At 31.5% G+C, this 22,749-nt stretch overlaps 1 protein-coding gene and 1 long non-coding RNA gene across 4 annotated transcripts; both read left to right on the top strand.

The window, feature by feature from the left end:
* Positions 1 to 4,601: 4,601 nt before the first annotated feature.
* On the top strand, positions 4,602 to 11,454 carry LOC105642171 (ferredoxin thioredoxin reductase catalytic beta chain family protein). Of its 2 annotated transcripts, XM_037636305.2 has the most exons (7): positions 4,602 to 5,260; positions 7,177 to 7,287; positions 7,438 to 7,550; positions 7,972 to 8,021; positions 8,155 to 8,226; positions 10,608 to 10,668; positions 11,253 to 11,454. In XM_037636305.2, the coding sequence occupies exons 2-7, from the start codon at positions 7,179 to 7,181 to the stop codon at positions 11,295 to 11,297; spliced, it is 450 nt and encodes a 149-aa protein (XP_037492233.1). In that variant the 5' UTR covers positions 4,602 to 5,260; positions 7,177 to 7,178; the 3' UTR covers positions 11,298 to 11,454. The 2 variants fall into 2 exon arrangements, with proteins under 2 accessions (XP_037492233.1, XP_012082288.1); XM_012226898.4 differs by lacking the exon at positions 4,602 to 5,260 and having other exon boundaries at positions 7,031 to 7,287.
* Positions 11,455 to 12,376: 922 nt separating this feature from the next.
* Positions 12,377 to 21,378, top strand: LOC149492496 (uncharacterized). Of its 2 annotated transcripts, XR_016318816.1 has the most exons (5): positions 12,377 to 13,089; positions 13,665 to 13,730; positions 14,446 to 19,687; positions 20,263 to 20,328; positions 21,051 to 21,378. It is a non-coding gene; the product is annotated as an uncharacterized LOC149492496 (long non-coding RNA). The 2 variants fall into 2 exon arrangements; XR_016318815.1 differs by having other exon boundaries at positions 20,263 to 21,378.
* The last annotated feature ends 1,371 nt before the right edge of the window (positions 21,379 to 22,749 follow it).

Below are 22,749 nucleotides of genomic sequence, written 5' to 3'. Positions count from 1 at the left end.
TTTTATCTGTAAAATATTAACTTGATATGTAGTTAGTATGATTTTTGTAATAATAACTTTTATAAATTTTAATGATCTAATTTTGTAAGTTAAAGTATTCAATAAAATAATTTTTAAAATCGAAGTGTTTAATCGATATAGTTTTATAAGTTGAAGTGTTTGATGGGTCAAGGTAAAAATTGAGGGTGCTACAAGTTTATGAGCGAATTTATCTATACAGTGGTTATAAAAATAAAAAAGAATGATAAGTTGAACAATTTACCATTAAAAGCTGAATTGGAAGTACCAAAATCATGATTAAGGGTGTTAATTGGTTTGGAATAAATCAATCTAAATTAAAAATTTTAAATTCAATTTTAATTTACAATGGAATTTTGGAATATGAAATCTAAAACAGAAAGCATTTTTTAAAATATTGGTATATACAATATAGAATAAAAACATAATAGAAAATTCTATATTCCAATTAATATACTAAACTTTTATTTTTATTTTAGTTCACCTATTTTATTCTAAAACTATATAATTTAATAAAATAATTTGACCATAATAATAATTAATATTGATTTCAAAATCCAAGAGTCAAAATAAAAAAAGAAGTTAGCTTCACGGAATCATAATTGGAATATTTTTTATCGATTTTTGTTTCTTGTCAAGTGATTAGAAAAAAATATTATCCTTTTATTTTATTGTACTTAACAAGAAACTTCTTTTGTAACCATCAATTTTGAAACTTTTAAAGTTTTTTATTATTTAAATTGCTCCCTTGACCTATTTTTTATTTTTGGATTTTATGGTATTTATTTCACGGTCACATCAACTTTCTATTTTCTATTTTTGTTGTTACTTTATTACTAATTAAATAGAAAGCTGTTAAGTGAAGGTATATCTCCTTCTTCATTAATGAGTTTGAATTTTTAATTACATGAAATATTATTTTATTATTTTATTGAAATTTTATTTTATTTTTATTTATATTTAATTTTAAATAATTATATTGATTATGTCTTATTAATTAAAAACTTATATCTTAAGCATAATATAATAGACTAGATTTATGATTGTGAAATTTAGAATTACCGAATTCCAAACTAAATTTTCATAAAATAGTATGAGATGAATTTTGAATTCCAAAGAATATTTAGAGCGGAATGTAGTGGAATAAAACTTTAGATTTTAAAATATTTTGGAATGAGTGAGAAGAAAGAGAAGAATGAGGGAAAAAGAGAACTAGATCGAAAAGGAAGAAGAGGAATAAAGTATGAGAATGGAGGAAAAGAAGAAGAGAAGAAAAAATAAGAATATGAAGGAGAAGAAGAAAAAAACAAAAGGAGTAGAAGAAGAATAAGAAGGAAAAGAAAAAAAAAGAAAAAAAAGAAAAGAAAAGTGAACATGAAGAATAGAAGAAGAAGAAGAAGAAAGAAAGAAAGAACAAGAAGGAAAAAGAAGGAAAAAAATGAAAAAAAGAAAATGTGGAAAAAAGATGATAGGAAAAAATGAAGAAGGGAGAAAAAGATATGAATTTTTATTGTAGACTTGGTAATTACCAACGGAAATTTCGTCGCTAAATTGAAAATTTCTATAACTAACTTATTTATTTTGCCGCCTATTTATGGCGCAAAAAATTTAAAATTTATGGATGAAATTTTCGTTGCTAATTTCTAAAATTGATCGGTAAATTTGGTAATTTATCGTCCATTTATACTGCTTAAATTTTTATTTTTTCAATTTCATCAATAATAGTTGGTAATCTGTAGGTAAATAGCTACGAATTAGTGACGGAATATGTTTTGTCGCTAATCTGCGCGTAACTGGTTGGTGATCTGTCAATAAATTATTAAAGCTAGACGTAAATATATGGTGATATTTTTACCTACAGAATCTAAAATTCGTTGGTAATTCCATCATTACTCTGTCGCTAATCCATTGGTAAAAATAAAAAATTAGCACAAATATTCAATGATCTTAATTGCCAACAAAATTTAAACTCGTCAGTAATTCATCGTTAATTACCAATTAAATAAGTTTTGTCGATAAAATCCGTCAGTAATTGCCGAATTTCTTGTAGCGTTCCACCTTCCTAAGCCAAGTCAATTCTTTTAGATTGTATCTTAAGTGATATAGATAATTTATATCTGTAGAGTTTGACATAGGCTTGAGCTCATAGATAGTAGTTATTGGATTGATTAAAAAAAAAAATTTCAAAGTATATAAGTTTACATGTATGTTTTTATTAATAATTGTAGTAGTATAAGAGTAGTGTTTTTTTTTTATCAGCAACAAAAATTTATTAGAATTCAAGATACCAAGAAAAGTTTAACATTTTTAAGAATCTATTCTAGACCAATAATCTTCTAATATGTGTTATTTTTATAGTATTTTTAATATAGTTTTATTAGAATTTTTTAGTATTTTTTATTTTTTTAATTAGTTTTTATTTAGTTTTATTTATATTTTTGTTTAATGCTTCCTTCAATCACGTTTTACTTGATCTCGGGAAATTTTACAATATTTTTATAGGAATCAACCAAAAATACAGAAAATAGTATTACTAGGTTCAGACTCTAGCACGCCTTGGGCATGTCATCTAGCACCCCCGTGCTGTGTTAAATTGAACAGAGACTCAGAAGCTAGAACGCCCGTGCTACAAGAGGTTGTTGATCCTTAAGCATGCTCACTCCAACACGGCTTGTGCTGCAATTGCCTTGAAGTCCCTAGACCCTAGCATGCCCAAGCCGTGTCAAAGAGCACACCCGTACCATAAATAATTGTCGATCCTTCAGCGTGCTCATCCAAGCATTGCTCGTGCTGCATTCACCTTATTGACACAGAGCCTAGCATGCTCAGACCGTGCCAGATAGCACGCCCCGTGTTGAAGACCAAACTTTACCTTGGGCCGAGAACATCCCGTGCCATTTGCATGGACCCGCATGAGACGCTTTTCTGACATGCCAATCAAGTAAATCCTATTTAGATGCTGAGAGAGTCCTGATTGGGAAGTAATACAAAACTTAAACAGTTTCTGCCTCAAGAAAATTTCTTACTGAATAGGAGATCTACTTTCCTAAAAGGATCAGGAAGATATTTTCAAAAAGTCTATAAAAAGAGAGAGACTAGCTATGATTTTGGGGGGATTTTCCATATACCATCTTTTGTTTTATTAATTCCTACATAGTTTTCTCTCTTCAAGACTTCAAGTGCTGAAAATTGGTGTAAAGATTCAAGGAAGTCGTTTAAGCTTATTGTCGACCTTACTGGATTATTTACAAATTCAATTGAGTTTTATTTATTTACTATATTGAATTAAACTCTCATATTAGAAATTTGATGTATTTAATTTCGATTCCAATTTATAATATTAGATTTGCTTTTTTTTTGTTCAAGATATTATTTATTATTGAACTAAATGCTTCCAGACGGAGTATTTCCTCAATACACCCATAACTAGCCTGAAAATATTACATAAAAACTTAGCAAAAACAATACAGCAAGATCAGAACAATCTCTCCTTCTCTTGAGCTAAGAAAAAGGGTTGCAAAATATCCTAAAAAACTCACCTACAATCAAGCAACAATAAAAAGTCTGAGGGCTAGTAAACAATTTCAATCTCCATAATGTTCCGAGGAGATTAAATCTTCTGGTTATAAAGAAAAAAAAAAAAAAAGACGTGTAATTCTTAGACTATGGTCTAGCTGTATACCGGTCTCGGCCGGATTTACATCGTAATACTCTTGATAGTATCCAAACCAATATATATTTCTTTAGCAAATTTCCACCATATTACAAAAAGACGATTACTAGTCAGTAATGGCTATGTTTTTTCCTTCCTATTTGAATGTCTCGCCCCCACTAGAGCTAAATATAGTTTTTTTTCCCTTGCCAATTTGGAGTAAGTATATCTATATATTGTGAAACGTTTATACAACATTTATCAAATGGAAGATATATGAATTAAAACTAAAAATAGAAATGAAGAAAGTAAAATCATTAAGTTTTCTTTATTTTAATCCATGTTTTATTACATTGTCATTCAAATTTACAGTGCTGACATGGTATTGTCTTAATCGCTAATTTGCCTTTTTTTTTTTTTTCTTTTTTGAGATGTAGAAATTTTATTTTCGTATTATGATAATTAACATTTCTGAATGTCAAACAGAGACTTCCTGAAACGTATTGAAAATTTGTATTTTAAATTTCAAACTCCATTTTGTTTCCAAATTTAAAGAAAATCCAAGGAACTCAAACTATTCCACCATACAGGAGAAAGATAGGCACAAAAAGAGAAATCAAAGGCAAATATATTTTCCTTTTACCGACAAAGACATTTATTTATATTTCATTAAACTTGGAGAAGTTGAAATAGCCAGAAAAAATTTTTCTATTCTGCATTTCTAGCTTTATCTTAGAAACGACTTCTCATTTTTCCGTGAAAATGCTGGAAACGGAAGGAAAAAAAAAAAAAAAAACTATTCACACATCAAATGAAAAAATAATATATTAATTAATAACTGGTTACCTTGCACGCGCTAGCTAAGCTATGGTCGCTACATCTCTCTCTCTCTTTCACCTAATATATTATTTATATTTATTTGTTTAGTATTATAATAAAGAAAAGAAGGAAAAGATGTAGGGTTTGATGAATGTTCCCTCTTTCTCTCTTTTCTATCTTTCTGTGTCAGAAAGATAGAATAGCACAAAACAGCTTGAATTTTTGTGCCTTAGTTTCAACAGCAATTATCATGTCTTCTCCTTCTCTTAGTCTTCTCCAGAGTCATAATTATACCCACACCGCCACCAACTCCACAATAACCCACAAACCCTCATCATTATTCTTTCCAACAACAAGAAAAAGAAAGAAAAAAATTATTTCTTGAGAGAAAATAACAAAAAAAATAAGCAGCTGGGTTTGTTTTTGCGTTACTATTAGTTACCATGTATACTTGCAGCCAGCCCTAGCAGCTTTTATACTTCTTTGTTCTTTTTTCTCTTCAAGAAAAAAACAAAGAAAGAAAAAGGATCTCTCTTTCTTTTCTTTCCTTTTGGGGAATCAGGCATCTTGGTCCGATGATGATGATTTGCCAGATCAAGCAAATCACTCAACTTCTATTTCTATATATATATATATATATGTTCTTATATTTTTCTTTTTCTTTGTTCTTTGAGTGAGTGAGAGTTTGTGCATTTGTACTTTTTCTGTATTAGGTTTATTTTCTCGAGGACTTGCTACGAGAGGTTATTCTGTAGGATGCAAGTTAACGTTGTAAGTGTTGTTTTCTTCCTTTAAGCCAGTGTTGTTTTTGTTTGTTTACAAGAACTTACTCAATGGATCTTGAACTATGAAAAAATTGGAAGAAATCTATTTTCTATACATTTAAATATCTATTTTGATGTTCAATTTATTTTTTCTCTTTGTTTTTTGGTAGAAAATTCATATTTTCTCTTTGATTATGGAATATTAATTGTAGAGTTTTTCTCAGATCTATTATTTGATTCATTATTAAAAAGGTACTAATTAACTAGGGCTTGTGTTAATGGGAAAATGGAGATTATATAAATTTTTTAATTGTTATAATTATGAATTAATTTATAATTAGTCTTAGATATATGCTTATATATCTAATTTTATAATAAGAGTTATTGATAATTTTCTGCCTTTGGATGCTTTCATTCTTGATTTTCACTTACTTATCAAGAAATTGATTATAGAAACAGTGTAATCTTGATATTTATCTTTGACTGTATGGTGTTTTCTTTAGTTTGTGTGCAGACAGTTAAGATTGTGCATTAAATACATATGAAATCTGAATAAATGTTGATTATTTTAATTACAATTATCAAGTTTTATTATTTTATGCTTAAAAACTTATGCATCATAATATATGAGCTTCTCCCTTAAATTTCATCCCTTTTTATGGTTTAGATGCGAAGTATATATGATTTTTCTTGTTATTTAGAGAAATTATACATGCAGATTTTTCAATCTTGAAGTCGTTTAAGTGCTACTAAGTTAATTGAAAATATTTCTTTTAATCTAGTAGATGTTGAAATCTTGATCAACGTCAAATAACAGAAGAAGTTGCATGAAATGTGACTATAATTTTTGATACCGTAAATGACTACAATCAACTAAAATCTCAGCTGCCACTGACATTATTGAATATCATTATGATTTCAAAGACAAAAATTTATTAGGACCAACTAGCTAAGTTCTGAAGTCCAGTCTAAATTACTAGATGTTACCATTTGTACCGACACCTTAGTTTGTCCTAAAGTCATTTCTTTTTCTTTTTCTGTTTCATCCCATATAAAGATTATGTCGTAATATTCTCTACTGTTACAGGCTCTTCGTGCAGAATCCTTCTGCATATTGGCATTACAGGCTCATCTGTTACCTGCTATCCACTTAATTTATTTATATTAATTATAATGAATACAAATATTTTTAGATAATAATAAAATTATATGCATCAGAGCTAATAGTCATAGAAAGCAGTTCAAACACATTGATTTAATCCAACCAACATTAGTAAATTAAGCACCCATAACTGAAATTCACCTTAAAGAAATATTGAATGGCTGATAATAGAGATGATCAGCCATTGACATGATTTAAAGCAAATCATCAAGTTAGTGGTTAGGTCCAGAGGATAGGTAGGTTGATATCTACAATTCCTTGTCTCTCTACTGTTTTTCTAGGTAGACTCGGTTAATGCCTAAGTAGCTGTGGATATTCAGTTAGTTCAGTTTAAACCAAATTAAATCAGTATAAATCGAATAATTTTTTTTTTTTTTTAAGAGAACATTTAACACAACCATGATAAGCTAATAAAAAATACCCTAAAATGTTTTTTTTTTTTTTTGGAAAAAAAGGTGAAATAAATAAAAATGCATATGAATTATTATGGGCTAACTATTTGGATCTGTACAAAACAAAAACCAGGCCCAAGAAGACCCAATTCATGAAAATATCGGTCTGGTTTCTGTAAGTTCTTGGCCGATATTTGGAACGAGTGGCGGGTACGGCCTCAAGTATCAAAATCATCCCAAGCCAGAAAACATTTTTTTTAATAAAAAATCCTAAGACTCGATCGAAAAATTAAAAATAAACGGTATCCAGTATTGACTATTCAGGTAACAGTAGTTTCTAACAGCAAGCAGATATTGCTTTTGTTGCAGTTATGACTCTCCAAGCCAGTTCTTGTACCTTCGGCGCTATCTCCTACTTCTTACTTCCACCTAAAACCCCCCGTCTCCGCCGTATTCCGGCCACCGTGATTCGAGCTAAAGGTTATATGAACTTACTTTTTTCTAATTTGTCCCCAATTTTTAGTTTCTTAATTTTCTTAATTGAAATTACTGGTATAACTGCTCTAATTCTAGGTTTTTGTCTTGCCTTTTTATTATTTACAAAACAATTCCTTTTTGGTAATGTTTCAGTGGAACCATCGGAGAAATCGGTGGAGATAATGAGGAAGTTCTCGGAACAGTATGCTCGTAAATCCGGAACTTATTTTTGTGTTGATAAAGGAGTCACTTCTGTTGTCATTAAGGTAATTTTCTTTTTCTTTGTTATTGTTTTTGGCTCATTTGATTTAATTGAATTACTTTTCCTCTATTCGAATCATAATTTCACTTGTGATTTCATTTCTCTTGTAATTGAGAACAATGTGAATTAGTTTCTATCAAATAAATTTGGAAGAAAAGAGAAATTGAAGTATCTGTAGTGAGTTTCTAGTTCAAGCACACAACTGGGACAAATGTTTGTTAATTGTTACTATTGTGAGTTTAGTTGTCATTAAGTATTCACTGATTTTCGTGGCTTTTGAATCTTTTGCATTTGCAGCAGTGGGTTAATGTGTATGATTGAGTTGCACTTGCTTAGATTGTTTTTCTTTGTTTTGCTTTCCCTATAGAGCATACTGTATCTGTTTATTCTACGATCGCAAACAACACATTTTGGAATTTGAACAGGGATTGGCAGAACATAAAGATTCGTTGGGTGCACCTCTTTGCCCTTGTAGGTAAATATGTACGATATGATTGTATTTTTCCCAGATTAATCAAAAATTTTAATTTGAACTACTGGAATACTTCTAAGATCCTAAAATAACCCTCTACCACAACTGCAATTGTGAATCCTTGGCATATGTTCAGGCATTACGATGATAAAGCAGCTGAGGCAGGGCAGGGCTTTTGGAATTGTCCATGTGTCCCCATGAGAGAAAGGTATGTATCTCTTTTTCTTTGTAAATTATTATTGGGTGTATAGTTGCAAATATTTAATTATTTATTCGGATGACATACTGGAGTTCTCTAATGAACTTTTTTTGTCTAGATTATGTCTGCTTCTACTTGGAGAGTTTAGAAATTGCTGTATCTGGGCCTCATTTTAGTGTTAAGTGTTAACCGTTGGTATCATAGGACTATTGGCCTTTTTTCCTTTTGAATACATTATTGGAATATTGCAATCTGCCTTGTGGAGCTGGTTGGAAACTCTAAAAGACTTTTGCCTATCCATAGTGCGTAGATGTCTACTTTACCTCTCCAACAAGCTTTCGTCATGAATGCTTAGATGTGAAGTTTGAAATCCTGACTGTTATGAAATTTTGATGTTCGTTCTTTATATTTGCAACAATTGACTGCTTAACAAGTTCCAATTCTAAAAGACTTATTGGAGTGTTCCATTGGTTTGTATCCAACACGAATTGAACCTTCAAGTTTGCCAGTTATCAGTTGAGTGCTTTAACCATCCAGCTGTAGATCCATAACTGTTTAGGTGAAGTAATTAAGTTGGAATCTTACTCGAGATTTGACTTTCTGAAGATATGAACCTACTAGATTGTATTGGAAGCCTCCATGATTGTATATATTGACTGACGGAAAGCATCTTTCAGGTTCATTGCAAGGATGCCATCTTAAGGTTAGCTTCATAGTTTTAACAACATAGAAATGTGTGAGGATGGTCAAAGAGATACTGGATGCAATGGGATAATAAATGGATTCCTTGACGTATGGCATTTGCCACATACTATTTACCAGTATCAGATAAGTGGGAGAGGTGATTGAATGAGTTTGAAGGGCAAAAAGGTCATTTGAAAGAAAAGTTTGGGTACAGGGATGCATTCAATGAGGCATTTAAAATATGAAGTCTTTTCCATTTTTCTATTTTTAATTCTTAATCATTTCAATTGAGAGACAAAGGGAATGGCAAATGGAGTCATGGAAAGGTGTTTTGCATTCAAAGCAGTATTAAATATTATCCATAGTAAATGTTGGGAGCTTGATAAGAAATTATAAAGGTGTTGAAACAAAACCAAAAAAAAAAAAAAAAAAAAAAATGTAACATTTTAGTGAATTTGGTTTGCTGCCCCTTAGGAGGGGGTTGAACAGATAAATACAAACTGTTACATTAGACTGGATTAATAGGAAATGGAATTCTACTATCATATTTATTGAATGGTTGTCAGTGGAAATTTTGATTGATATAGGCTTGCCATTTTTTGTCATGCATTGCTAGATTATCTTTTAGCCAATGAACGAATGGCTAGAATTTAAATTTGTAGCATGTCCATCGTATGGAGTTGGGAGTAGCACTTACTGGAATGACATTATGAAGATTTGCTTGGATTACCATTTGGAATCTATATCGTTAATGTTAATCCAATAGTAAGTAGTGACATGATTGAAGGTTATGTTGGCGAGAAGTAACATGTTGAGCAACAACTATTCATAAGCTATTTATTTTTGGATACATCAAGGAGTGCAACAGGATAATTATATTATTATGAAACAACCTGGAGAAGGTATGTTGATATAAACCCAGGTCTGGTCAAGGATATTTAAAGAATGCATCAATCCTTTTTACTTTTGTTCTAAGAAACAGTGAAGGAACAAGATTGTATTTTATCATCGTCATTTTTTATCTCTAGGACTTGCTGGTTCTGTACCCACCTGAAATGAAGGAAACCTCATTAGTGAAAGAAATCAAATAGTTAACAACTATTTGATGTTAAGCAGTGGTCTTTGCCATCATTTGCTAAATGCTGATTTGCTATGGATGGCAACAATGATAAATGCTGCCAATGGTTGAGGTTAGATTAGATATTTGATATTTTATCATAGATGATGTAGCCATTTTTCTTATATCTATAATTTACTTTCACCAAAAGCTTTTCAAAAAAAAAAAAAAAAGAAAGAAAAACATCTCAAGAAATAGGTGAATTAATTTTGACAATCGTATCTGTCATACAAAATGTAATCAAGAAATCCATTGCTTAACCATGACTCTTCACATATGCCTACACATAACTTCAATGTATTTCATGCTAAAGTAGAAGTTCTATTTTACTCATTTATATTATGTTTCTGCTATATATTAAGGACAAGTAACATTTTCTGTCGTCTGTTATTGAGGATGGAATTTAGTTATTTGGAGACTACATGCTTTAACTGAAAAGTTGGCTCTGCTGTCCTGAATCTAGAATGAGATGTGTGGTGTCTTACTCAATCTTCACTTCTTGTTTCTTTCCTATGTTTCTATCTTCCAGTCCAAGAATTTTGTTGTTATAAATTCAGTCCCTTGTTTAACTGTAAGATTGTCTTGGCAGGAAGGAGTGCCATTGCATGCTATTTCTTACACCAGATAATGATTTTGCTGGCAACGAACAGGTAATACTAAATTCCTTATTTCTGTTCTCAAAATGCATTATAATCATCACACGATGCCTTACAATCTTGTCTAGAAGTGAATTGCCTCGTTCGTAATTCAATGGGATCATACCAAATATAGGCAATGTTAGTTGGAACTTACAAAGAAAACAATGTTACTTCGAATTCTTTATTTGTGAGGCTTGGTAAATGAAACTCAAAATTGACAAATTCAGAATGTGGGTGTGCCAATCTTAAAATAAATGAAGTTTTTGCATCCACCAATTAAATAACAGGAACAACTACAGTTGTTATTGCCTCGGTCAGGGCGGCGCCACATCACACTATGTGAAGTGGGGTCAATTGATCCCACTCAATTTTAAAAAAAAAAATTATAAAATATGATTAAATTGATAAAATACATATATATATACACACACATTAAGTGAAAATTTAGAGTTTTTAATCTAATTGACCCACTAAAAATCAAATTTAATAAAATGATCGCACCAGAAAATATTTCTAGCTCCGCCACTCTCAGTGCTTACATTTTTATATAGCATGTTTAAGTGTGTTACGATCACTGTGATTTTCTTTCTGTGCAGAAAATCACCTTGGAAGAGATCAAGGAAACAACAGCAAATATGTGATGTCTTGTGTATTGTATTTTATTTATTCGATGAGCTGTCTCTGTGTTTTTGGCCAAAAAAGTCACTTCACTCGTATGCATGTATATTATGTGCTATATTCTAATCAGAAAACAAATCTGATTTCTCACTAGTAAAAAACTGCTATTTTTTTTGCTTCCATGATTGGGTAAAGACAATTCTCCAGCTTTCAAGGTCTGCATAGTTGAAGGGAAATGGAACCAAGTTCTTGGTTGTTTTGGAAAATTGATCTTTGTCGATCAATCTTTAATTATCAATAAATCATTCTCTGTTTGGTAACCCAGAAAATAACCAAGGACGTTGAGGGAATTGGAAATAAGGGGAGTAAAAATGGAGCAATTTGATTCTGCTATTGCTTGAAAGGGTTGCTACTCGAATCATCTTATAATAAGAATAAAGGGTTGATTCTGCTATTGCAAGTGCATCATTCAAACGGGATGCAACATGTACAGCTTAGTAATTTTCCCTCTAAAAGCTTTTCCTCTCTAATCCAAATCGAACATCTACGACGACAAAATTAGTAATATGCAGCCATCAGTATGAATAAAATTACATCATGGGCTGTAAAAATACAAAAATTACACGATTAGAGTTTGTAACTCCATTATTTAATAAAAAAAATCCTTGATATTTATTAAAGCAAAAAAGAAAGATTAATTATAATAAAAAAATATAAAATATTACATCAACATTTTCATACTCAAATGTATTAACGTATCAACATTACTGTTTCGCTTGAAATATTTATTTAGATAGATAGATAAAACAGAATTGCCTTTAAATTTCAGTTATTTCGTTATAAATTCTCAAAATGATACCAAAATTGTTGTTCCGTTTGAAATAATTATTCGAGTTTGCTAATACTAAAGAAATCATTTTAAAAAAATAGGGTTATATTTTTACTCGGCCTTTAAATTATATTTAAACTAACACTTAAATTATTTTACATTTTATTAATTTATACTTCATTTTTTCTATTAAGTCATTCTGTTTAAAAAGTGAGTTGTTTATCGTTAATCAGATACACTTTGTTAATTTAGATATCTATTTGTACTTGAAACAACCCGAATTTTTTATTTTCAAAGATTTTCCAATTAAATTTAATAAACCGACAGCCTGGAAATTTATTTCAATATTTTAATGCGAACACTGTGAGAAACCGAACCGAAAACCGACTGAAAAAGCCGAAAACCAAATGAAAACCAAAGATATGGGTCGAATCGAACCGAATCGAACCGGTTCGACCCAAACCATCTAGAAAATTCCATTTTTTTTTTTATCTCCAGCGCTGCACCTCTACTCGTCACCCTCACCAGCGCCTCAACTCCACTCCACCGACACAGCCACTGCGCCTCCTCCTCCCTTCTTCTTCTTCTTCTTCTTCTTTCTTTCTTTCTTTCTTTCTTTCTTTTCTTTTCTTTCTTCTTCCCTGCGTCTGTCTGCGTGTGACTGGCGAGAGACAGCAGATCTATCGCGCGCCACCCAGCCCTCGCGGGCCACCTCGCCGCCACTCCACGCCGCCAGTCGCACCGCCTCACTGCTCCTTCGCGCGCCACTGCCAGTAGCTCCGCCCTCTGCCAGATTGCGCAGCGCACAACAGCAGCACAGTCTCCACCTTGTCGCGCCACCACCGTGCCCTGCTGCTCCGCCACAACAGATCGCGCCTCTGCCGCCGCTCCAGCGTGCCTCCGACCACCGACAGCCACTGCTCTCCGATCCGGCACGCGTGAAAATCCCCGATCTAGCGAAATTCGACAAAAGATTATATTTTGGGGTAATAAATTAATGCTACTAATTTTAGTTACTTAAATTAATTTTATTATTGTAGTTAATTAATTTAGTTAATTTAATTTAGTAATTGTGAGTAGTTAAATTAAGTTAATTTAATTTTCAGTATTGATTTATAATATAAATGTTGATTCACTTAAAATCCTTTGATTAATTTATTGAGGAATTTTGATGATAATATCATGAATGGAATGAAATGAAGAATTGAGAATTAAAGGTAATGTTGATATGGATTTTCGGATGGAGGATGAGAAAATTGAATTGATTGATTGATTGCCCGATGGATGGGCTGTGTGATTTGAAGTTATTAGATAAATTGTTGATATTTTAACAGGTGGAAAATCCAATTTTTAGGGGAGATGCTGCCGAAATTTCGGTAGAAATAAAATGAATTTCGGTAGCAAATAAAATTCATTATAGAAATTTAATTATTTATAGAGAGTAGAAAATATAAGAAAATAAAATAGATTTCAGAAGAAATAAATAAAATTCTAAGAGTGGTAAAGAAATGCTTTATCTGATGTAGTTACTTTTGTTTTGTGTCATTCTTAAATTTCTTAGATCGCCCGGGTCCATCTAGTGCTCCTCCAGGACAGAATCAAAGCTAGAACTTCGCTCTCCATCACTGTGAGTAATAATAAATAATGCATGTCAACACTGCATTTGCATAACATTACATTTTTATATATTTACATATTGTATTTTCTCAAAAATATTATGTTATGATCACTATAATTATACTTATGCATAATTGTGCATTTGGATGAAATTGGTGTATTATGATAAATGAATTGTTTGATTATTTGTGTTGTGTATATACTGTGCTCTGTTTGTGTGGAGTTGGGATGAAGTGGGTCACCCTGGGTTTGTGAGGACGGTCGATAAATATGGATCCTGATGAACTGATGAAATTGGACCGTCGGCCGGGTAAATGGGAGATCGGCGCCCCCGTGTGCACCTGATGAATTGATGAAATGATGTTGATGATATGGAAAAGAAAAGAGAGAATGTAAAATAAAATATTGAGAGGACTGGTCAAGTGAGGATTAGACCGGTCGGCCAGATATGGGGGATTGGCTCCCCGGGTGCACATGTTTGAGAGGATGGGCTGTTTGAGAGGACGGCTCGTCGGGGGTTTAGGTGACGCCACTGACTAATTTCCACGTGATGTGATTATTTGAAGGTGATATTGTTTGTGGGTGCTGATGTAATGTCATATGGTTGACTGTTGTGTGTTCATTCAGTATAGTAGGGTGCATTTTGCTTGACTGTATGTGGTGTGTATTATTTATTATTATTCACTGAGTTGCAAAACTCACCCCCTTCTCTCCAAACCTCCCAGGTACTAGGAAGCAGTTGATCCGACTGAAGCTCTGCAATCTTCTCCGCAGAGTTATAAATGTAAACTTTATATTCTTGATATTTAATTTTGAATGTATAAATTATTCTTTTATCAGATTTTTTTTTGGACTCCGCAGTTATAGGGCTGTGTATTTAAATTGGGCCTTATTGTTAGCACTACGCTATAAATTAATTATTGTGTAATTAACTGTAGGTAAACTAGTAAGCCCTTATTGTAATTATGAGTTATTGTGAATAGGCCCTGGTTAAATTTTATGTGTTATTTGATATTGGGCCAGATGTTTGAAAATTTTATAAAACTTATATCTTAAGTCATATGGGCTTACTGTTTTGTTGAAATTAGGAGAATCATGTAGACAGATTGAATAATTTAGGCTTACTACGGGCCTCGGGGGCCTTAAGCTTACCTGGGCCCTAGTGCCGGTCCGGCCCACGGAAATGGGTCGTGACAAAGGTGGTATCAGAGCAAAAGTTCATAAGTCTAGATGTAACTGCGGAGTAATTCCTGTCATGTCTTGACATAGTCTTTCTTGCTTTCCTCTTCAGCGTTGTTCGCAGTCAGGTTAAAGTCAAGTTGTTTAATAATTAAAATTTGTATCCTTGTCCTCTAGAGATGTGATTTAGCTAATGATGCTAAGGGGATGGTTTAAACGTAAACTAGAATCCTTCTATGGAATAAATAATATTCATATATAATTTAAGTAGGTAAGAAGATAAGTTATATAGGATTAATAAGTTGAAGTTAGATGATGAAAGTGTGCTATTTTTATTTAATACGTGTTGAATATGGAATACATATATAAAAATGCAGGAATGTGTGTATATGTGTGCCTGTGGAATTGAGAATGAGTTGCTAATTATTTATTAAGAGAACTAAATGGTTCGGATTTAAGGACATTAGAATCTATTTAAGTGGTGCCTTGAATTAATATATGTATTTGGTGATATTTACATGATGTTGGTTGGTGGAATTTATTATAATTATTGAGATAAATATTTTTCTGGATGGAATGGATATACATGATTTTTATAAGGTCTGAATATTGAAGGATTTGGTGTGATTTGATATGATAATGGTGATGAGTATTTTTCATAAAGAATAATATTGGTGGAATTATTATATGAAGTAAGTTTTATTTATGAATAATCCCTGCTTGGTAGAGCAAAGTGTATTGTTGTATTCATCAACTATTTTTTTTAGGGTGTGAATATAGGGAATAATATAAATTATTGTGGTTAAAAGAAAAGTAAATCGCGATTTTCAGTAAGAGATAAATTACTTTAATCTTTATGTACTTAGTGGTGGATATTGTGTGGCTTGTGGAATCTTATAGTTTATCTAATGGTATTTAGTCTTTTGATGTTTAAAATTTGATGTTTAAAATAATTGTTGCACACTCGATGGTATGTAAAGTACAAACAATGAATTTTATTCAATGGGGGATTCTATGATCCGAGGAACAATTCTATAAGGGAATCAAGGTAATTATGTTATGTAAATAGTGGGGCATGATGATTAAGTGTATTGATGAATGACATCAGACCTGGAGAGGTAATTATCCAATTATTGAATTGATGTTATACCAATGAAGTAGATAAGTAAGAATGGATCTAGTCCTGTTACTGAATGAATATTAAGAAAAGAATCAAATACATAAAGGTGAGGAATATGAATTAATGTGATTTAAATGAGGATAGCTAGTAATTAGAGGTTTGACAAATTAAGGATAATTGTTAGAAAATTTGATGCAAATAGGAATAATGATACATCAGAGGATCTAAGATAAAGATTTTTATATTTTGGGATTTCACGAGTGTAGGAAAAATTGTGGTTCGCGTTGATCTCACTATGCTTATACGAGAATAAATTTTAAGACAAATTGATCAAGAATTGATAAAAAGATTGACTAATAGTTAATAGGAGTATTTACAAGTAATGAAAGAGTTATGGACCTAATCTTAAGGACATTCAGGAATATAAAGGAATGTCTGGTAGAAAAATGATAAGTGGGGCGATGAGGTTGATCGTTTATAGAATTACGAGGGTGGTATATATAATTAAAGGATAGTTAGTATAATCTAGGAATTAATACAGTGAAAGTTTAGTATGTAGTGAGTGTATTAGACAGGATATAATTTAGATCCTAGTACATGTAGGATGTTTAATAAGTCAGACTAAGTCTATGGACCAAGTATAATAAAATAAAAGTAAAAGATAACAAAGGCAATTAGTGGTTTTGGGATTAAAACGCTATTATATTGGGGTGATAATTATATTAGGAAAATTATAGGTTGAATATAATTTGAACATAATTTGAATATAAAGAATAGAGGAGAATAATATTTGTATAATTGAAAAGTTTCTTGTTATATCTCATGGAGAATAGAGATAAGGTGGATATTAAGAATTTAAATGATCATGAATAGTAATTTGATGCGGTAAATAAATTTAAGATTTATGAAAATTTAGAAAATTAAAAGATGCTTTAGAATAATTAGTTTAGAATATGTAGTTAGAAAATAGTTTTATGAGTTATATTAATTGAATCCATATATTGAGCTTATAAATGTATTATGTACAAGTTATAAGTGTTATTAATACTAATAACTTGAAATAAGAGTTGATGAAGAATCATGAGATTCAGCTTGAGATGACGATGAATATGAATAAATGTAATGTCTTGATGCAAAGTAGTTAGAATAAGAAATTCCTATTACTTAGTGCATTTTTGTAAGTTACTTAGTTTATTGGATGGAGAAAGGGAGATATAATTACGCCTCTAGGGAACAGAAGGGTATCTGGAGTATTTTATATATCAATGAACTAACTGGGTTTTAATTTACTGTTCATTTGGAATATTGAGATTTGTGTAAGAATAAACAAGTAAATTTGGGATAATTTTAGGGAGAAGAATACACACAAGTATTCAAAAAACTGAAAACATGAATTATAAGATTATCGGATGTGTTAACAAGATGGTCTAAGATTACATCTTCACTATACTTGAAGACCAACTTAAGTGTGTTAATATGGTAATTTATTAATTTAAAATTTGCTCATGGAATGATTGAGATATCAATTAGGATGAGAGTCATTCATATATGATTTGGAGTCGATGTAAAGCTATTCTGAATTTCTTAGCAATTGGTGGAAATTATGATTGAATGAATAGAATTGTGTTATAAATGGCAGTTTGTGACAGATCTTATGGTTTAAGAGAATACTTAATTAGTTAGGTCCATTCGAGGAATGGTACATTGCAACTCTGATGTTGAAGGATTCAATGAGGAATTAACCTTGTTTGGAGTAAAGAATATAGAGAGAACATAATTATGGTTGAGGATATTCCTAGATTGTATTAGGTATAAATTTTACGAATTTGGAGGTGATAGACAAACTTGGAGAGAAAGAATAACCCAATGATATTATTATCTGAATATTCTTAGGTATTCATGGGTAAGAAGAAACATAAAACAAAGGACATAGTTTAATCAGGAGTTGGATTATAGGTTTAATATCCTTAATCTCATACTTAGCTAGAGCAAAAGGCACTACTTGTTTAGGATATCTGGATACGTAGACCTAGGTAAATTGGATATAAAATACGGTTTGGAGAATTTTACATCTTGAGCAAGATAAAAAAAAAAAATGTTGGCTAGACTTCTTTATGGAGTTGAGTGTAATAGAATGGTGTGTGCATATTTTAGAAAATACATTAAGAATATTTGGCATGTCAACAGCTAACTTGACTAGTTGCATAAGTTCTTGTCATAATTAGTTAAGAAATGGTATAGTATGAATTCTCATTAGTAGGATTTGAAATGAGATTGTATATCTATCTTCGTTGGAAAATGGTTAAGTTGATAAATATGTGATGAGATTGGGATAGAAGTCAGGATCTCCTATCAGTTGATAGCAATTAGTTAGAGAAATGTCATGATTCTGTCGAAATAAGCTTGTGGTAGTGCAATGAATTTGTTCTCTTTAATTGGAAAGGATCGAATGGTACTTAATGGTAGAACTTGATAATAATAATAATAAGGATCCTAAATTGGAATAGTAGTAAATTTGGATATGTGGATGCGAGTATCAGAAGATTTAATGCTTGGTTTGTGTATGAGTATCTTATTGAGAAATGATCGTTGCCTATAATAGCTAGTGAGAGATAAATGAGGCGATACATCAATATAGGTCACATGATATATAGCTAATGAGAGTTATAACCCTTACTTGAGCAGAGGTTATGAGGAACTTAAATTCTTACGCTTAACAGTGAATACTAGAGTCGAATCTGTGCCTTGGGTTATGAATGTTTTACTCGACTTGACTTGTAGATATAGTACAACTCAAGTTTAAATTAACTATGGTGATAACTTTTAACAGTTGCATCATTATGTGAGAAGCACAACCACCAATGTAGTAAACAACTGTTGCATCCTAGTTTCTTATTATTTTCAAAATTCGAGGACGAATTTTTATAAGGGGGGAAGACTGAAACAACCCGAATTTTTTATTTTCAAAGATTTTCCAATTAAATTTAATAAACCGACAGCCTGGAAATTTATTTCAATATTTTAATGCGAACACTGTGAGAAACCGAACCGAAAACCGACTGAAAAAGCCGAAAACCAAATGAAAACCAAAGATATGGGTCGAATCGAACCGAATCGAACCGGTTCGACCCAAACCATCTAGAAAATTCCATTTTTTTTTTTTTATCTCCAGCGCTGCACCTCTACTCGTCACCCTCACCAGCGCCTCAACTCCACTCCACCGACACAGCCACTGCGCCTCCTCCTCCCTTCTTCTTCTTCTTCTTCTTCTTTCTTTCTTTCTTTCTTTCTTTCTTTCTTTCTTTTCTTTTCTTTCTTCTTCCCTGCGTCTGTCTGCGTGTGACTGGCGAGAGACAGCAGATCTATCGCGCGCCACCCAGCCCTCGCGGGCCACCTCGCCGCCACTCCACGCCGCCAGTCGCACCGCCTCACTGCTCCTTCGCGCGCCACTGCCAGTAGCTCCGCCCTCTGCCAGATTGCGCAGCGCACAACAGCAGCACAGTCTCCACCTTGTCGCGCCACCACCGTGCCCTGCTGCTCCGCCACAACAGATCGCGCCTCTGCCGCCGCTCCAGCGTGCCTCCGACCACCGACAGCCACTGCTCTCCGATCCGGCACGCGTGAAAATCCCCGATCTAGCGAAATTCGACAAAAGATTATATTTTGGGGTAATAAATTAATGCTACTAATTTTAGTTACTTAAATTAATTTTATTATTGTAGTTAATTAATTTAGTTAATTTAATTTAGTAATTGTGAGTAGTTAAATTAAGTTAATTTAATTTTCAGTATTGATTTATAATATAAATGTTGATTCACTTAAAATCCTTTGATTAATTTATTGAGGAATTTTGATGATAATATCATGAATGGAATGAAATGAAGAATTGAGAATTAAAGGTAATGTTGATATGGATTTTCGGATGGAGGATGAGAAAATTGAATTGATTGATTGATTGCCCGATGGATGGGCTGTGTGATTTGGAGTTATTAGATAAATTGTTGATATTTTAACAGGTGGAAAATCCAATTTTTAGGGGAGATGCTGCCGAAATTTCGGTAGAAATAAAATGAATTTCGGTAGCAAATAAAATTCATTATAGAAATTTAATTATTTATAGAGAGTAGAAAATATAAGAAAATAAAATAGATTTCAGAAGAAATAAATAAAATTCTAAGAGTGGTAAAGAAATGCTTTATCTGATGTAGTTACTTTTGTTTTGTGTCATTCTTAAATTTCTTAGATCGCCCGGGTCCATCTAGTGCTCCTCCAGGACAGAATCAAAGCTAGAACTTCGCTCTCCATCACTGTGAGTAATAATAAATAATGCATGTCAACACTGCATTTGCATAACATTACATTTTTATATATTTACATATTGTATTTTCTCAAAAATATTATGTTATGATCACTATAATTATACTTATGCATAATTGTGCATTTGGATGAAATTGGTGTATTATGATAAATGAATTGTTTGATTATTTGTGTTGTGTATATACTGTGCTCTGTTTGTGTGGAGTTGGGATGAAGTGGGTCACCCTGGGTTTGTGAGGACGGTCGATAAATATGGATCCTGATGAACTGATGAAATTGGACCGTCGGCCGGGTAAATGGGAGATCGGCGCCCCCGTGTGCACCTGATGAATTGATGAAATGATGTTGATGATATGGAAAAGAAAAGAGAGAATGTAAAATAAAATATTGAGAGGACTGGTCAAGTGAGGATTAGACCGGTCGGCCAGATATGGGGGATTGGCTCCCCGGGTGCACATGTTTGAGAGGATGGGCTGTTTGAGAGGACGGCTCGTCGGGGGTTTAGGTGACGCCACTGACTAATTTCCACGTGATGTGATTATTTGAAGGTGATATTGTTTGTGGGTGCTGATGTAATGTCATATGGTTGACTGTTGTGTGTTCATTCAGTATAGTAGGGTGCATTTTGCTTGACTGTATGTGGTGTGTATTATTTATTATTATTCACTGAGTTGCAAAACTCACCCCCTTCTCTCCAAACCTCCCCGGTACTAGGAAGCAGTTGATCCGACTGAAGCTCTGCAATCTTCTCCGCAGAGTTATAAATGTAAACTTTATATTCTTGATATTTAATTTTGAATGTATAAATTATTCTTTTATCAGATTTTTTTTTGGACTCCGCAGTTATAGGGCTGTGTATTTAAATTGGGCCTTATTGTTAGCACTACGCTATAAATTAATTATTGTGTAATTAACTGTAGGTAAACTAGTAAGCCCTTATTGTAATTATGAGTTATTGTGAATAGGCCCTGGTTAAATTTTATGTGTTATTTGATATTGGGCCAGATGTTTGAAAATTTTATAAAACTTATATCTTAAGTCATATGGGCTTACTGTTTTGTTGAAATTAGGAGAATCATGTAGACAGATTGAATAATTTAGGCTTACTACGGGCCTCGGGGGCCTTAAGCTTACCTGGGCCCTAGTGCCGGTCCGGCCCACGGAAATGGGTCGTGACAGTACTTTACAAAAATCTTACTCCTATAATAAATAAATTTTAATTTATTGCTTAACTGTATCATTTTAAAAGTTTTGAATTCAAACATATTCTAATTTGCTATAGAAGTAGAACTGCTTTTTTTATTTTTTTGAATTTGAAAAATTTTTATACATTTTGTATTTTATTAAATATAAGTTATATACAAATATAATATTTACATTATATATATATCAGGTGTTGGAAAACACTGTACCATAACAGTGATTTCCCACTTAGCCCTTTAGAATTTTCTTAATTACATTTTCATCCTATAATGTTTTTTTAGTCCTTTTATTTTTTTTAATTAAATTCTTGAGTATTTTACCCACTTAATCCTTTTATAATCATTTAATTATATTCCTGTCCAATATTATTTTTTCACTTAACCCTTTTTTTATTCTTTAATGACATTCTTGCCATAACTTTAATAATTATTCATTTAAAATTTCTTAAGTTATTTTTTTTTTAATTTCTATAAGTAAAATTCAATATGAGTTTTGCATTGCATTTTTTTTTAATTCATAATTATAAATAATCTAAATAGTTAATTTTGTAATAGATAAAATTGATGTACCATTGATTTATATGTAAAAAGTTATTAATGGTTAAGTTTTTTGTTAATTTGATTTATTTCCATATTTCTTCATATTTTCTCTCATAACGTGAAAATCATTAAAATTTAAAAATTTTGGTAATTCACACACAAACTTATAAATGTTAACATCAAGCGTTCTCTATATGTGCATTTATAATAAACAATTATCCATCAAATATTAATTATTAAGTGTTGATAATAATTTTTTTCAAGCAAATTAAAGATTAATATTATAAACATATATAAAGCTCTACTAATACTATTTTTAAAATAATATTTATTTATTCTTTTATTAGTCCAATCAATAATGCAATAATTTTGATATCTTATTCAAACCCAAGAATAATAATATGCATATGAATTTTTATTTTTATGATTTTTTTTTGTCTAAATTGACGCAAATTAAAATTTTGAAGATAAAAAAATTAATAAATTAATTTTAATTTCATTTATACAAATTGCTTATTTTCATATGAAAAATATTATATATCTAATAGATTCACGTTAAAAGACTTTTACTTTGTATATATTCACATTAAAAAAAACTTTATAAATAGATAAAATATTAATTTTTACTCAAAATAATGGGTTTTAAAATTATAATGAGTAACTTACTTAAT

This window comes from Jatropha curcas, chromosome 11 (genome assembly GCF_041381405.1).
Source record: "Jatropha curcas cultivar XTBG-Jc1 chromosome 11, XTBG_Jcur_1.0, whole genome shotgun sequence".
NCBI classification, from domain to species: domain Eukaryota; kingdom Viridiplantae; phylum Streptophyta; class Magnoliopsida; order Malpighiales; family Euphorbiaceae; genus Jatropha; species Jatropha curcas.
This window is presented reverse-complemented; position numbering and strand designations above follow the sequence as displayed.

Bases quoted from the DNA above. Each gene is read 5' to 3' on its own strand.
- LOC105642171 (XM_037636305.2), top strand. From the start codon at position 7,179: ATGACTCTCCAAGCCAGTTCTTGTACCTTCGGCGCTATCTCCTACTTC. The intron at 8,227-10,607 runs GTATGTATCTCT...TTGTCTTGGCAG, and splicing joins TGTGTCCCCATGAGAGAAAG to GAAGGAGTGCCATTGCATGC. The intron at 10,669-11,252 runs GTAATACTAAAT...CTTTCTGTGCAG, and splicing joins ATTTTGCTGGCAACGAACAG to AAAATCACCTTGGAAGAGAT.